Here is a 15,025-nt window from a genome sequence, read left to right on the forward strand (position 1 = left end):
TTCAGTGACCTGCAAGTGACCTTGGATTATCCTTTGTTTTGAAGAATGAAAAATATCAGTTGTGGCCTTTGGTGCACATGACTTGCAAGTGGATGAAACACAAGTGTTTTCAGACACTGTTTTGAGTGCAGTGCTTGTCCTAAGACTCAAACAAAAGAGTACAATATTAAATACCATTGGGATCATGAAGCAACAATCATATTAAAAGCTCTTATTGTGTTTCTAGTGGTTTACTTTTTACCTTGACCACCATGAATATACACTATACAATATATAGTATTTATAAAGACTCTGAGGAACAGCAAATGAATAAACCCTTACACAAAAGTGTTGGTTTAACACATCACATTATTAGAATCGGTGCATTGGTCAGCACTGTTACCACATAGCAACCGGGTCTTGGGCTTAAATCCACTGACTTGTTGTAGAGCTTGCATGTCCTTCCCATTCTTACATTCCCCCCATGATTAACATGAAATGCTAGGTTTCATGTCTTTAATAAACTCTTAAACCTGCTTACATAAGAGACTGGAAGGAATATGAACATCACATTATGTCAGATAAATTCATGCAAAGGGTGTGGATTTCTGTTTGACACACAATGCTACAGGAGACGCCTGGTTCACATTCTAATCTGCAGATGATAACTTGCAGTGTGTATTATTATTATTATTATTATTATTATTATTATTATTATTGTTACTTTGATGCATGCCTGAGCTGGTTTCTTGATTTTAGCTCCACATGCTGAGACAATAAAGCTCAAAATGATGGAAATGCAGTCTCATGTATTCATTTGGTCTGGCTGCATCACTGAGAATCATTACACCTACATGCAAATTCATGTTTTTATTGCCATACTACAAACTAACATCATTTTCATCATCAAATAAATTACAGGAATATAAAACTTTTCATTGTAGTATCGTACCTGTCAGTCACTATAGTAACAGTAGTAACAACAGTAGGTATATGCTTCTCAATAGCACTTTGGACTTTGACCTTTTCTGGCTTGAGGCATGCATGGCGCACATGATCATGCACAAATAGTCCGCATTGCTCTGTGCTTTGCATGTGTTCATTTCATATCAACAGCCTCTCTCATTTTATGACTCTTAAATGGGGGAAATTGAGCTCTGCAGTCGATTAACTGTAATTCTTTTGATGCTTGTGTGTATGCAATCCTAAGAAGCTTAAGCACAGGCAGGAATGTATTAAAAGCATAAGTGAATGTTTGACTATTAGACTGATACACTGCCTGTGCATACCAAATACATATACAGCTGCCCAGAATAAAATGCACATATTAGCAATGTTCCGATAATTTCAAAATAATCAAAATATTAAATGATCCTAAGACTTGTAAACCTCATGTATCAGTTCAAGATCACTTAATGCCTCCTGGAAAGTACAATGTGGTCGATTTAATTATGTAATTATTATAGGAATTTTATATAGCGTGTAGCTGACTCTGTCCCTCCATCCCCTCTCCTATCCACCCTCCTCTTCTTCCATTAACTACTGCAGTCAAGCATTTGCAAAATCCCTCTTTAACTGTATACAGGTGTAGAAAGTGCTCGGACCATGCTTGCCAAAACTGCGACTTAATTCACTCATTAAGTAAATGAACGTAGAGTCCTATTAGCGGAAATGTTTGTGCCTTTTTCATTTGCTGCATGTTAATCAAAGCGCTCTGTCATATTAGCACCCGCTGAATCTCATTCCTGTCTAATGAAGGCACCTCGCCTTCCCCTCCACTACCCCACCGCCGCTTCCCACATGAAAAACTCTCATTACCTTGCTATAAGACCTAAGAGCCAACACAGCCCTTGTTCTTAAAACAAAAAGACACCACTACCTGGCTATTACGGTAAAACTGTGATTTTTGATGCTACAACTTTGTTTAAATCCGAGGCCCTAGTTTTCCAAGTGCGGAAGAATACTGTATTTCTCCGTTCGCCATCTTGATGTTTGATTGCACTGGCGGAAGCAACATCTTCGGCGGCGCAGCAGCGGGTGTGGTTCGGACTTCTACGGGTGGTTCACCTAGCAGCCCTTCTCCTATTTTCAGCTAAGAGAAAGGGGATTTCTTTTCTCCTGACAAGAACCACGGAGGTGCCGCTCGATTCTGGTAAATATGCTACGCTTATTACCACTTTTATACAATATCGTACAGTGCGTCAGGTTATGGTTTAGCAAAGAAAATCGTCTTTGGCTAGGGAGGGGGCTCCGGTGGGGTTTTCTGATTTGGCTGGCAGCACAGCAGGTTTTGTACGGTGGCGCTTGGAACTACTTTTCATACGTCCTGGCTAGCTGTGCTTATCAAATCAGAAATTTAAAAATGGGAGCGTGCTTGAAAGTCGGGATTGTACTAATGGATATGTTTGTGAAAAATAACGGCTATCAATATTGGTTGCTTCTCAGGACTGCTCATGCGCATTTTTAGACAGTGGTCAAATTCCTAAACAGTGTTTGTTTATGTTAGCTAACTAGCGGATAGGTTAGCTGCGCACGTTAGGCTAGCATAACGAGCTTTCAAGGTAAGCTAGCCAACCTGTTAGCTAATAGGGGTGGCTAATACACGCTAGTCCTTGAATTGTGTACAAATAAAATATATTTGGTGATTGGTGAGACCATCCATTTAGGTTTTTTTTTTTCTCGATTAGTTGTGATTAGCCAGCTTGTTACGCTTGTAGTTGGACCCACCATGAGAGGAGGAGTCATTGAAGTGATTGCGGGGCGGAGGGGGGGGGGGGTAGTTTCTCTCATTGGAAACCCAAGCTGCGAGGTCGGAACTTGGCCGTGGTAGGGGGAGGGGGAGAAATATGCCTTTGATGTTCTTTGCCGCTGAATGGTGAATTGTGTTCGTGCTGGCCTGGAAATACCCACCGCTTTACTCACTCGTTTGGAGGTGGAGGCTCGGCATTTCCCCTCAAAGCTAAGATAGCAAACCAAACAAGCATCTCGATCACTTATACAGGTAGAGCAGTAGACTGTGACTTTAATATTGAGTGGTCGCTGGAGAAACCCAGAGCTTGACGGTTTGGTTTTGCCAGAAATGAAGTTGAGTTTGAGTTGGTAGTTTTTCCTGAGTGTGCGAAACATTTTTTTACAGGTATATCTGCTGTGCGGGCTGAGGGCAGGCAAGAACAATGGCTACCCAGTGTAAGTATGGAGAACTGATCATTTTCAAGACTTTTGTTTTAAGATCTCAGTATAAAGCTCATTTGAGAAAAGAAGCATGACCAGATTTCACGGTATCTTAAATAATTTGTTTTTAGGTTTTTCTTTCATCTAGTTTTGTCTTTCAGTAAACTAAATGTGTGTGTGTGTGTGTGTGTGTGTGTGTGTGTGTGTACACATATTTTAATTTGTAAAATATGTGTACACACACACACGTAGAAAAATATTTAGTATACACATCCAGAAATGCATATACTATTATATATTGTACATATATTTATTAGTTTCAGATGAAGCCATTTTTGTATTTTGCTTGTTTACATTATTGTATTTTGCACAACTCTGTTGCTTGTGAAGCTCGCACACAAGAATTTCACTCACATGTGCTGTACCAATGTACCTGCACATGTGATGTGACAATAAAAGTGATTTGATTTGATTTAAATGCATCTTAAGTTGGTATGACGAGAAATGTTAAAATTACCAGCAAAGTACCCTAGAGTATCACATGTAGAGAGATATTTCTTTTTGGTTTCAGTTAAACAAATGTATACTTGTCAATTAAATTTTCCCGCTCTTTATTTTCCTACAACAAACTTCCATAAATAAGGTTGGTGAAAGATCTTATTTGAAAACTATGCTTAAAGTTGGTGAAGTAAATATTTTTTCTCATGTATTCCTTCTTGTGTCTCACTTTGTCCTTTTTTTGCACAGCTGATTTGATGGAGTTGGACATGGCAATAGGTGACAGCAAGGTTGTTGTAAGTCAGTGGCAGCAGCAGTCCTATCTGGACTCAGGCATTCAGTCTGGCGTCACAACCACAGCACCATCCCTGAGCGGTAAAGGGAACCCAGATGCTGAAGAGGATGATCCAACTCTTTATGACTGGGAGTTCAACCAGCCTTTCACTCCAGAGGCTACAGGTATGAGATACTAATGTAGGCACAGGAGCCAAAATATTATATCCACTCAAATGTTCACTCATTTGTACTCAGGAAATATGTTAGTCAATATGGTGAATGTAAGATAAAATGGAAACATAAAGACAAACAATTTTGAGAAGAGTCAAATGATGCTAAGACGGCTGTAGTGATCCTGAGTCATAAAGGCTTATCCTGTAGTGAGTACCAACAGACAATGATTCGAGGAAGGACCAACTACAAGCTCACGCTGTGGCAAGTCTGATTCATGCCAACTACAACTTGGAAATTACAGGACTTAAAGGATTATGAACTGTCTTGGTATCAGATATCAAAGGACACCTTCAGAGGTCTTTTGGTGTCCATGCCTGAGGCTCTGAGCTGGTTTGGTTATGTGGCATGTACTGTTAGGCACTGATTGGGTTTCGCGTGGTGCTTTTACTCTTGTGTATTGTGAAATTACTACTCTTTTAAAAAATTGATCAGGAATAAATTAATTTAATAAAAATTCATTTAAAATAAAAACGGCAGGCTTGATTGTACATGATTGAAATGCTAAAAGAAAAACTGTTCTTTATATTTCTGTAGCGTAATTGTATTGTAATTTTCCATTTCTGTCAGACATTGAGGGCTATGCCATGACCCGGGCCCAGCGTGTACGCGCTGCCATGTTCCCTGAGACTTTGGAGGAGGGCATCCAGATCCCACCTACTCAGCTGGATGCAGCCCATCCAACTGCTGTGCAGCGTCTTGCAGAGCCATCGCAAATGCTAAAGCATGCTGTAGTTAACCTCATTAACTATCAAGATGATGCTGAGCTGGCCACTCGTGCGATCCCTGAGCTCACTAAACTGCTTAATGATGAGGACCAGGTATGCTTAACATGTTAATAAAATCAGATGCCGACAAGGTAACTTCTGATATCGTTGTAGTTGGTAGCAATACAGCTGGCATCACTAACAAACATATTCTTTGTCCTAGGTTGTTGTGAATAAAGCAGCTGTAATGGTGCATCAGTTGTCAAAGAAAGAGGCATCTCGCCATGCCCTTATGCGTTCACCACAAATGGTTTCAGCAGTTGTTCGCGCCATGCAAAATAGTGGTGATGTGGAGACTGCTCGTTGTTCTGCTGGCACCTTACACAACCTTTCCCACCATCGAGAGGGTCTCCTTGCTATCTTCAAATCTGGAGGCATCCCTGCCCTGGTCAAGATGCTGAGGTAAGAAATGGGATTTTAGTGACAAAATCAAAATTGTAATATGTGCTGCAGCCAGCCCCTTCAACCTTTAGTACAGATTATGTAATGGAGAATGTCAATGAGACATTTGGTGACTAGAATACAGAACACCTGACTGAAGCAATTTCCACACTTGGCACTGCAGTCCTGAACTTTACAGACATTTACAGGTTGAGGTGCATGTGTGAATGCAAATGTAGTGGCATCAGATGTTAGGTCGTTAATCTACTATCTCCCTTGGACTTATTCTGTGCAATGTCCAGTTGTGCAAATGTGAGATTGGTAGAGGCTAGCTAATAGTTTAACAATGAGGTTTTCCAATTGTCAAATTAAGTACAGAGCATTTTTCTGTACTTTTATTCCTCTTGAAATTGAGTAAATGTTCAATTCACAGCTAGTAGGTTGTCTTTATACTTTTCTTACTTCTTACTTTTCTGCTTGATGTGTCCAACTTGCCTAATTTGATGTTTCTGGTCGCGTTTGCTATATGTGAGAAAAGACACTCTAGGATGGTGTTCCAGTGCCCAGTCCAGGATGTTCAGCATTGTATAGAACATTTCTTTAAATCTTTGGTTGCCCTTTATTATAATTTCCTGCTATTGAGGTATTGGCAAGTGCTTAATTCATCATTTATATAACATTACTCCTACTTAACATGGCATTTATAAATATACATATATTATGACTGATTAATAGCAGCGATTGCTGTATAGTGTACATTAACAGATGGGTAGTACTTGTATGTATCAGTACAATTACATCTGTATTTATAAATTACATTCTAAGGAGATGTAGTGATATATAAATGATGGATTTAGTGATCCCTAATACCTTACTAATGCTTAGTAGTGAGACATTACAAAGTGCTACCCAATGTGCTATGTAGTGCTGCTTTATAGCTTGTAATGTCTGCTTGGTATAGTTTTAGATGATTACTTCAGTCCTGTACGACTAAAGTTATTTGCAGAATATCTTTATTTTAAGATCATCTGTTCTCAGATGCTTGAGCTTTCCACAGTCTGCTGTGCAAGTCTGTACAATGCAACAGTGTGTTCTGCTGTAAGTCTTATCAATTATGACCAAGCAAATACACTGAAAATGTTGACACTATTATAATTTTCCATAACTATGTACAGTTTAGCACGCGTACTTTGATGTGGGCTAAACAGATTGACAAATGTTGGTTGTGTTACAATATAGCCAATCCAGACATTCACAACCAGACAAATTTCAAAAGAAAAGGTCCTGCAACTCAGTTGAAATGTCTGCCCTCCTTCCTTTCTTTTAGTGTTTGCGTTTCTTCATGAAAAGCCTAAACACACAGCCAAAACAGTTGGATCTCTGGCAAGTTACAGCCTGTTGGATGGCGCACATGTGTTTGAATTTGTTCCTGGAATCATATTACTAATGGTTTAAGTGAAAGATGGAGCAGTACATCAAGAAGAAAGGAACTGCCACCTTTTTGTAAAACTGCTGAATAAACTTGCATATAGGTACCATTTTAAAGTTTTTAGGGCTTTAATGGTTTGACCGTGAGGTTTTTATCCATTTTGCAGTGAGCATTTCTCTGTACTGCTTTTATTGCTCTTGAAATTATGTAAATGTTGCCTTGAGATTGGATGAGAGATGAGAACAGAAAGGGAAAAGTGATGTACTGGTTCAGTTCTCTTAAGTATCAGCATTAATTTGCAAATGGCTTTACAGTAGATGTGAGTCCTGGTAAAATAATGTTGTTGTTTTTTTGTTGGTTTTTTTTTTATTTTTATTTTTTTGTGCTGAGTCATTTCCAATTGCTAAACTTAACTGGACAATTAATAGGCTTTGGAGACTTAATAAAACTGCTGTTGAATTGCACTATTAATGGTTGTATAATCTTTGGAAGTTATAGTTAAAACAATTTTGATTATTCATAAAATGTGGTCTTGCATCTGTTGCTTATGCAAACAACTCAAAATGTGTAATGGCACTTGGTGTATCTTTTTTCTTTTAATTTTTTTGTTTTTATTGGCATCTAAGCCGAGTCATAATGCCCTGTGTATGACAAACTTGCACTCTGTGTGTGAATGTGTGGCATGCTTGTTTGCATTTTACTGTTACGTAGATTCTTTAAAGATGAGTCAACTTTTCCATAACTACTTTTCCTTTATTTTCCCCTCCCCTTTAGTTCACCGGTGGACAGCGTTTTGTTCTATGCTATCACCACACTCCACAACCTGTTGTTGCATCAGGAAGGGGCAAAAATGGCAGTGCGCCTAGCTGGAGGATTGCAGAAGATGGTGGCACTGTTGTCCAACACTAATGTCAAGTTTCTGGCCATCACTACTGACTGCCTGCAGATCTTGGCATATGGCAATCAGGAAAGCAAGGTATTGGAGCTCTGACTAATTTATCAACTTGAGTACATTGTCTTCGTACTTGTCTGCTAAAACAACCAGCAGTTTGTATGCCAGTATAAACATAAACTTGTCTTTATTCTTAGCTGATCATTCTGGCCAGCGGTGGACCCCAGGCTCTGGTCAACATCATGAGGACTTTCACATATGAGAAACTGCTGTGGACCACAAGCAGGGTGCTCAAGGTTCTCTCAGTCTGCTCAAGCAACAAGCCTGCCATTGTAGAGGCTGGTATGTAAAAAATAAATACAAATTAAAAATGTATGCTGTATTTAAATCATTGCAGTACAACTGTGGGCATTATTACAGGTCTCGCTTGTTTACTGTTATGCTTTTCTTCAGTGCAGAAGGGCTTCTAATAGTAAAATGTTGTCTGACCTTGTTTGTAGGAGGCATGCAGGCTTTGGGACTTCATCTGACAGACCCCAGCCAGCGTCTGGTCCAGAACTGCCTCTGGACTCTGAGGAATCTTTCAGATGCTGCCACTAAACAGGTAAACATACAAGGGTCGCCTCCTTAAAAGAATCCCACTTAATGTAACTTCTTGAATAAAACTCATAAATTCTGATAGTCTACTTTATTTAGATGTCTTTTCTGTCCTGTCCTCTGCTCTCTAGGAGGGGATGGAAGGTCTCTTGGGCACTCTAGTCCAGCTGCTGGGCAGTGATGACATCAATGTCGTAACATGTGCCGCAGGCATCCTCTCCAACCTAACCTGCAACAATTATAGTAACAAACTCATGGTCTGTCAGGTAAGTAAACGCACAGCTTCTTAGAAAATATAAAAATGCTGTGGTGTGGAAATGAATTTAAAAAAGAAAAAATCTTTATCTGGCACTAACCCCCCCCCCTTATGTTAGGTTGGTGGCATTGAGGCTTTAGTGCGAACAGTACTTCGAGCTGGTGACAGAGAGGACATCACAGAGCCTGCGGTCTGTGCACTTCGTCACCTGACTTCCCGCCATCAGGATGCTGAGATGGCCCAGAATGCTGTTCGCCTTCACTATGGCCTGCCTGTGGTGGTCAAATTGCTGCACCCTCCATCCCACTGGCCTTTAATCAAGGTCGTTATTCCTTTACTTTTACATATTTCCAGATGACTGGTAAAATCACTCTCAGAATTCATGAAGATATATTCCAACTCTAAATATGCCAAATATTCCTTCCCTTATAGGCCACAGTTGGTCTGATTCGCAACCTGGCTCTCTGCCCAGCCAACCACAGTGCTTTGCGGGAGCAAGGCGCTATCCCTCGACTGGTACAGCTGCTTGTCAGAGCTCATCAGGACACCCAGAGGCGCACTAGCATGGGAGGCAACCAGCAGCAGTTTGTGGTGTGTAACAAGCTAGATGTTTTCTTTATCTGAACATCAAGAATGTGGTGTTTTGTTTTTTTTTGTTTTTTTTTTCTCCCTTTCTCCCTTTCATCTCATGAAAACTTGAATCATACAGGAGGGTGTGCGCATGGAGGAAATAGTGGAAGGTTGCACAGGAGCTCTGCACATCTTGGCCCGAGATGTGCACAACAGAATCGTCATCAGAGGGCTCAACACCATTCCACTTTTTGTCCAGGTGAGGATAAAACCCCAACTTCCAGTTCCACGCCCAGTGTTTTGTTTTGTTTTTAAAAATCAATCTTAAGTTTGTTTGTGACACTTAAAAATTTCCAAAATACTTATTTTGAACCTGATGCCAGATTTAATTTTTTTTTAATTTAAAAAAAAAAAAGAGGGGAGAAAAAAAGAAGCTGGGACAGGGTTTTTTTTTTTTTTTTTTTTGTCGTTTGTTTTTTTTTGTTGTTTGTTTTTTAACACTTATCATTGCTATAATCCCTTATTTCTGTCCCTATAGTCTCATTAGTTTGTTTGTTTTTTTGTTTTTTGCACCATTTGTCCACTACTTACACTAATTGTATTAACTATGTTGTTCATTGTCTGCTTTTGTTTTCAGTTGCTTTATTCTCCAGTGGAGAATATCCAGCGTGTGGCAGCAGGTGTGCTGTGTGAACTGGCCCAGGATAAAGAAGCTGCTGAGGCAATCGAAGCTGAAGGAGCCACTGCACCTCTCACTGAGCTGCTGCACTCCCGTAATGAGGGAGTTGGTGAGTGTGCAAGGAACAAAATACAAACTGTACACATTTTTGCTAGTGGTAGCTTGAAATCTCTGACTGTTGCTGTGCATTCTTCTTGTAGCAACCTATGCTGCAGCTGTCCTGTTCCGCATGTCTGAGGATAAGCCCCAGGACTACAAGAAACGCCTTTCTGTGGAGCTGACCAGCTCTTTGTTCAGAACTGAGCCTATGGCCTGGAATGATGTACGTGCACATTAATATCTTTAACTTTTGCATTTTTCCCCATTGAAACAAGAAAATGAGGCAATTTATGATCAATTTGCCTTAATCTATTTTGCTGGTTTACCTCAAATTGTACAACTCACTCAATTCTTAATCTTTCTATAGACCGGAGACCTGGGATTGGATATAGGTGCACAGGGAGACCCTCTTGCTTATAGGCAGGATGGTGAGTACTTCATTTTTGTTCATTTATGTGTTTATTTCTTATGTGCAGCTCTGTAAGTTGACTTAAAAAATTAATTGCACAACTTGCTGTGATAGCAATTTTTTTTTCTTCCAAAACTTAATCTTATAATTGCAGCATGCATGTGCATATTGAAATTCTACTTGTACTATTTGCTTAACTAAAAATGTAATTGTTATTTCTAACCATTGGTTATTTCTAGAAATGCTTACCCAGTATTAGTGGCACTCAAACCTGGACTAAGAAAATAGTTTTTGTTCTTTGTTTGTTTTTTGTAAACGGACCAAAAGCAATAAGATTGCATAATAACTGTTCTTGTAAACGATCAAAAATGATTTGACCCCCCCGTTTCTGTTTTTTGCTTTTGTGCAATGCATATATGCTTGAGGTGTGTCAGTAAAATTTGAAGGGCAGAAAAGATAAAGTGCTTTGACAGAAGTTCAAAACAAGATTATTTAAATGCACAATTTAACAAGTGACACATGACAAAAAAAGCTGATAAGAAACAAGGTGGCCTTAAAGTAGCATGAGATTTATCACACATACCCATGCTAGAGTATTGTTTGGACTGCTCATGCTGTTTGCAAATGATACTTAATCTCACTGAGAATTTTAAATAAAAAAAAAAAGGTGTGTATATAATCCCCTTGATAGGTGGTTGCCCAGCAGGTTGATGGCATCACATCTGGGGAATAAATCAGATGTTATTTTGTATCTACAAAATAAAAATAAATTGCTTTTATAAGGTGTTACTGGTGCATAAATGCTTAAATTGGTCATTTTATCCCATTGCAGGGTCCTTGCTGGGCAGCATGATGCTGTAATATTTGATAGTTATAACTTGCGTTTGCTCAGCTCCTGATCTAACAAGAGTTGGTGGACAAAGAAATAAATACATTTTTAATGTATTATAAGATTTGCTTATGTCCCACAGTGCCATTTAACCACATCTACCAAATCGTGTTAAATAAGTTGTATAAAAGAGGGACGTGACCTCTGTGATGTCAGCCGCTGGTTTGTTAAGCCCCACTCTGCAGTAACTGAGTATTTATACAATTGCCAGGTGATAATTGAGGGTTATATCTGACTAAAGCTGCACGGTCTGCATATTCCAGACCAGGGAGCAACATAGTATTATAGGACCTATCTGTGGTTAAATCGCCTTATAGCTAAATAGTGTAACACAAACCTTAAATTAGTGTTTCACGTTTTAGCCGTTAAAATCTGCTTTGACGTGAGTGGGGAAACGAGGGGCTACCTTTAATTTGAGCCCTCTGTGACTAGTAAGTGTGCCTGGCACTGATCAGTCTTCAAAGTAAACAAGACACTATCAAGAACTTAATTGTTACTGCACTAATATTTAGATTTTTGGTTTGCAGACACTGCATAAAGGCTTTTATTAATTTGAAGTGTGACTATACACTACAACCCACAATTTTTTATTTTTATTTATTTTTAATGATCAAAATGATTTGTGCATCACTTCATTTGTTCAAGATCACATGCTGATATTTATCACTGTTGGCTGTTCATTTTGCTGTTTAAGAGTAAAACGACTAAACTGCAGTGTGTTTATACTTTGGACCCGTTATCACTTACTGTACTTTTCTCTTTTGCTTTTCAGATGCAGCCTACCGGGCCTACCCACCAGCTTACGGTCAGGATACCCTGTTAGACCCTATGATGGAAGGTGCTGACTACCATGCTGACACTCTGCCCGACCTGGGTCACCACACTGATCCATTGCCAGACCTCGGCCACACCCAGGACCTAATGGACAGCAACCAGCTGGCCTGGTTTGACACAGACCTGTAGAATTGGTAAGTTGGACTTGATTATCAGTTAGCAGTAAAGCTTCTTCTTATATCACCAGGACGATATTAATATATCATCTTTGTCCTATGCTTCTTTTTTTTGCAGTTGTATTCTGATAGAACCTGCATTGTGATTGGCCTGTATTTTCTGAAGCAGCATTATGATTGGCCTGTGTGTTAAAGGTAAAGAGAGGAGTAAGGGGTATTAGAAAGTGCCTGACACAAGAAAACTAAGATGGTTGCCACAGGAATGTTTAAGCAAGTTGAAAGTGTGTGTGTGTGTGTGGGGGGGTGGAGAAGGGTTAAAGGATCAGATGTGGAATCACTCATTGGAGGTCTTGGAGCAGGTTACCATTATGGATGAGTGCAACAGAGATGGATTTTAAAGTTTGAAACACAATTGTTTTAGCCTTGCCTGTATTATCAGTTTTTTTTTTTTTTTTTGTTTTTTGTTTTTTTTAAAATTTTGTTTCTATTTTTCTTATACATTTTTTATTTCTTTTTTGTATTACTCATTCTGTTATGGTACTGACCCAGCTTGCCTTCACTAGCCATGTTCATTTCCTTTTCAATGCTAATCATTTGTAATTTTTTTTTTTTTTAAACGTATATTACATGTAGTGTTAAGTTATAGTGATATTATACAATGTTCCTTTGGTTTATGGTCGAATGTGTAGAACACTAATAATCAGTTGAATTGTACTCTGACTTAAAGTGTAACATTGTGTAGTTTTTTTTATAAGCTCGAAAATGGAGAATTATGCATTCTTTATGTGCTTGTTTAAGCATAAAATATGTCGGTGTCACAAATGTTCTAAAGAGGGATGCGGGTGAAATTGAGGGTGGGTTGGGGATAAATTTAGAGACAAGTGTTTTATATACAGTATCACTGGTAGGTTAACAACTATTTTGTATGCTATCATTGGTTGTCTGATAGAAAAGTTTAACGCTATCGTTGGTGGTCTTATAAAACCTGGTTTTATGTGCTATCAAAGGTAGCTAGGTTGATGAACAGTTGTAGTCCTGCTGTGCTTATTTTGGAGACGAGGTTGTGACACGGCTGAACAATAAAATTACATTTTATTTCAACTGGTGTCTGTTCAGTTTCTTTACTTAAAGTTTAGAGCATGTTTTTTGTCAATTGTTAAGACTACCATCGTCAAATGATGTCCGTTGGATAATCACAGTAATCAGCACTTATTTGCAAATGTGGTTTTTTTAAATTTTTTAATTTTTTTTTAGATGCAGATGTGCTAACGTCTGGCCCACATTGAATTTAAAGGTGCACTATGTTATAAGCAGTACTATAGATTATCAAAAATCCCTTTTGAATGCACATTCATGAGAATTGAGGCTATTACCCTACTGTAGTATTAGCGGTTGCTAATATTGTTGGTTAAAGATGGTCCCTTTTTCATTAAAAGAGCTGAAATGAAGTTTGTTTTTTTTGTTTTTTTCTCTCTCCCCCCTCTTGTGCGTTTCACTTGTTAGTTGGTATATAACACAATTGATGAGCTCATGTTGTCAGCCTGTAAAAGCAGCCCTCTCATATATTAAACGGCAAAGGTAGGACAGTTATCACAATAGAAACTATCTTTTCACATGCAGCCAACAATTTTGTAAGAGCACTGATGAGTTGAAAAGCAAAGAAAACCAAAGTATCAATATAAACTGGTCACAGAGTAAGACATGACAAAGCCCTGCTCAGTGAGCAGTTTAAGGTGGATTATGGAGGAAAGATGTTTGAAGTTCACTTCTCAATAGGAAGGGTGATGCTTTCTGTGAGCTTTTGACACTGAAGAAAACTAACAAAGGAGCGACTTAATGGTCTGCTTTAGTGGTTTGAACATAGTTGTTAAAGAATAATGCACTGTGCTTTTTATACTCTGACTAAAGTCAGTGTTTTTTAAGTCTGTCTTTACGAACCCTGAAGTAGCCAAACGTTGAATTGAAATTGTATTGTAATGTGTATTCCATGTTAATGGAAATGTACTGATAGTGAGAACGTCTGAATCCTTGGGTGGGGTCATCTACATAATCAAAGGCTTAACTTCTGAAGTGGCAGCTGTGCTAAAGCTCCAACGCCCAAAAACAGGAAGAACCCAATCTACATATCAAATGTGCCCCTAGACAAAGCATGTATATACTGACTGCATCACCTAAAACTGGACAGATTATAAAGTTCCACTATATGTTTAATTCATAGTTCTCTCTTGTGAAAGCTTAACTTTATTTATGTAGTGCATGTTTTCCTTATGAATTACATTTCAGCTGCAAAAATGTTCTCTATTATGTTACATTCCACTGATTAGAAAATGACAGTGGGCATCTTTTTAAATCATGAACACCAAGATAGCTCACTTGTACTTCCTGACCCTGCTGTGATTTGTGGAAACTGTGGGAACCTGTTGACATCAACTACAAAACACTTTATCAGCAAGATGAGTATACTGCCTGGACTGTGGATCTAAGCAGTGCTGCCAGTGACTTTGCAGAGCAAAGGCCAGAAATGTGAAGCTCTGACGGCTTTTGTCTTTGCTTTTCTAAAGGATTGAAACATCGTTAAATTTATATGTTGAAAATACGCACTCGTACTGTAATATGCGTGTGATATATGTAGACCCTGGCCCACTGAAAACGATTGATGAGTGAGCTTGTTATACGGCGACCACGTTAATTATTCCTATACAATGTTATTTTTTGCACTTACACACTGTGTGTGTCTGCATGTTTGTGTGACAGGGAGAGAGAAAATGTAACATAGTGTGTTTGCTCAGGTACTATGTGGCAGTAACAACCCAAAAAATCAGCCATGGGGTTTATTGCAGAGTTGTTAACCCTGTGACAATAATAGATCTAGTCAAGTGGCTCATAATGGCTTTGTCACTTGTTTTGTTTATGTTAAATGTTGATGCATTTTTTTAAACCACCACACTGGCT

The 15,025-nt window shown here is 38.8% G+C and overlaps 1 protein-coding gene across 1 annotated transcript; it reads left to right on the forward strand.

Moving 5' to 3' along the window:
- The first annotated feature begins 1,813 nt into the window (after window positions 1-1,813).
- Window positions 1,814-13,174, forward strand: LOC309698421 (catenin beta-1-like). Its single transcript, XM_082520862.1, has 17 exons — window positions 1,814-2,131; window positions 3,116-3,165; window positions 3,898-4,107; window positions 4,726-4,976; window positions 5,086-5,324; window positions 7,507-7,708; window positions 7,822-7,966; window positions 8,125-8,228; window positions 8,353-8,487; window positions 8,596-8,799; window positions 8,910-9,068; window positions 9,187-9,306; window positions 9,685-9,835; window positions 9,927-10,048; window positions 10,193-10,253; window positions 11,896-12,091; window positions 12,192-13,174. Exons 2-16 carry the CDS (start codon window positions 3,153-3,155, stop codon window positions 12,084-12,086), a joined length of 2,307 nt encoding a protein of 768 aa, XP_082376988.1. The 5' UTR covers window positions 1,814-2,131; window positions 3,116-3,152; the 3' UTR covers window positions 12,087-12,091; window positions 12,192-13,174.
- Window positions 13,175-15,025: the final 1,851 nt, after the last annotated feature.

Source organism: Aulonocara stuartgranti (genome assembly GCF_965226115.1).
Source record: "Aulonocara stuartgranti genome assembly, chromosome: 22".
NCBI lineage: Eukaryota > Metazoa > Chordata > Actinopteri > Cichliformes > Cichlidae > Aulonocara > Aulonocara stuartgranti.

Coding starts and splice junctions, on each gene's coding strand:
- LOC309698421 (XM_082520862.1), top strand. Junction 7,967..8,124: donor GCCTGCCATTGTAGAGGCTG/GTATGTAAAAAA, acceptor CCTTGTTTGTAG/GAGGCATGCAGGCTTTGGGA. Junction 8,229..8,352: donor CAGATGCTGCCACTAAACAG/GTAAACATACAA, acceptor TCTGCTCTCTAG/GAGGGGATGGAAGGTCTCTT.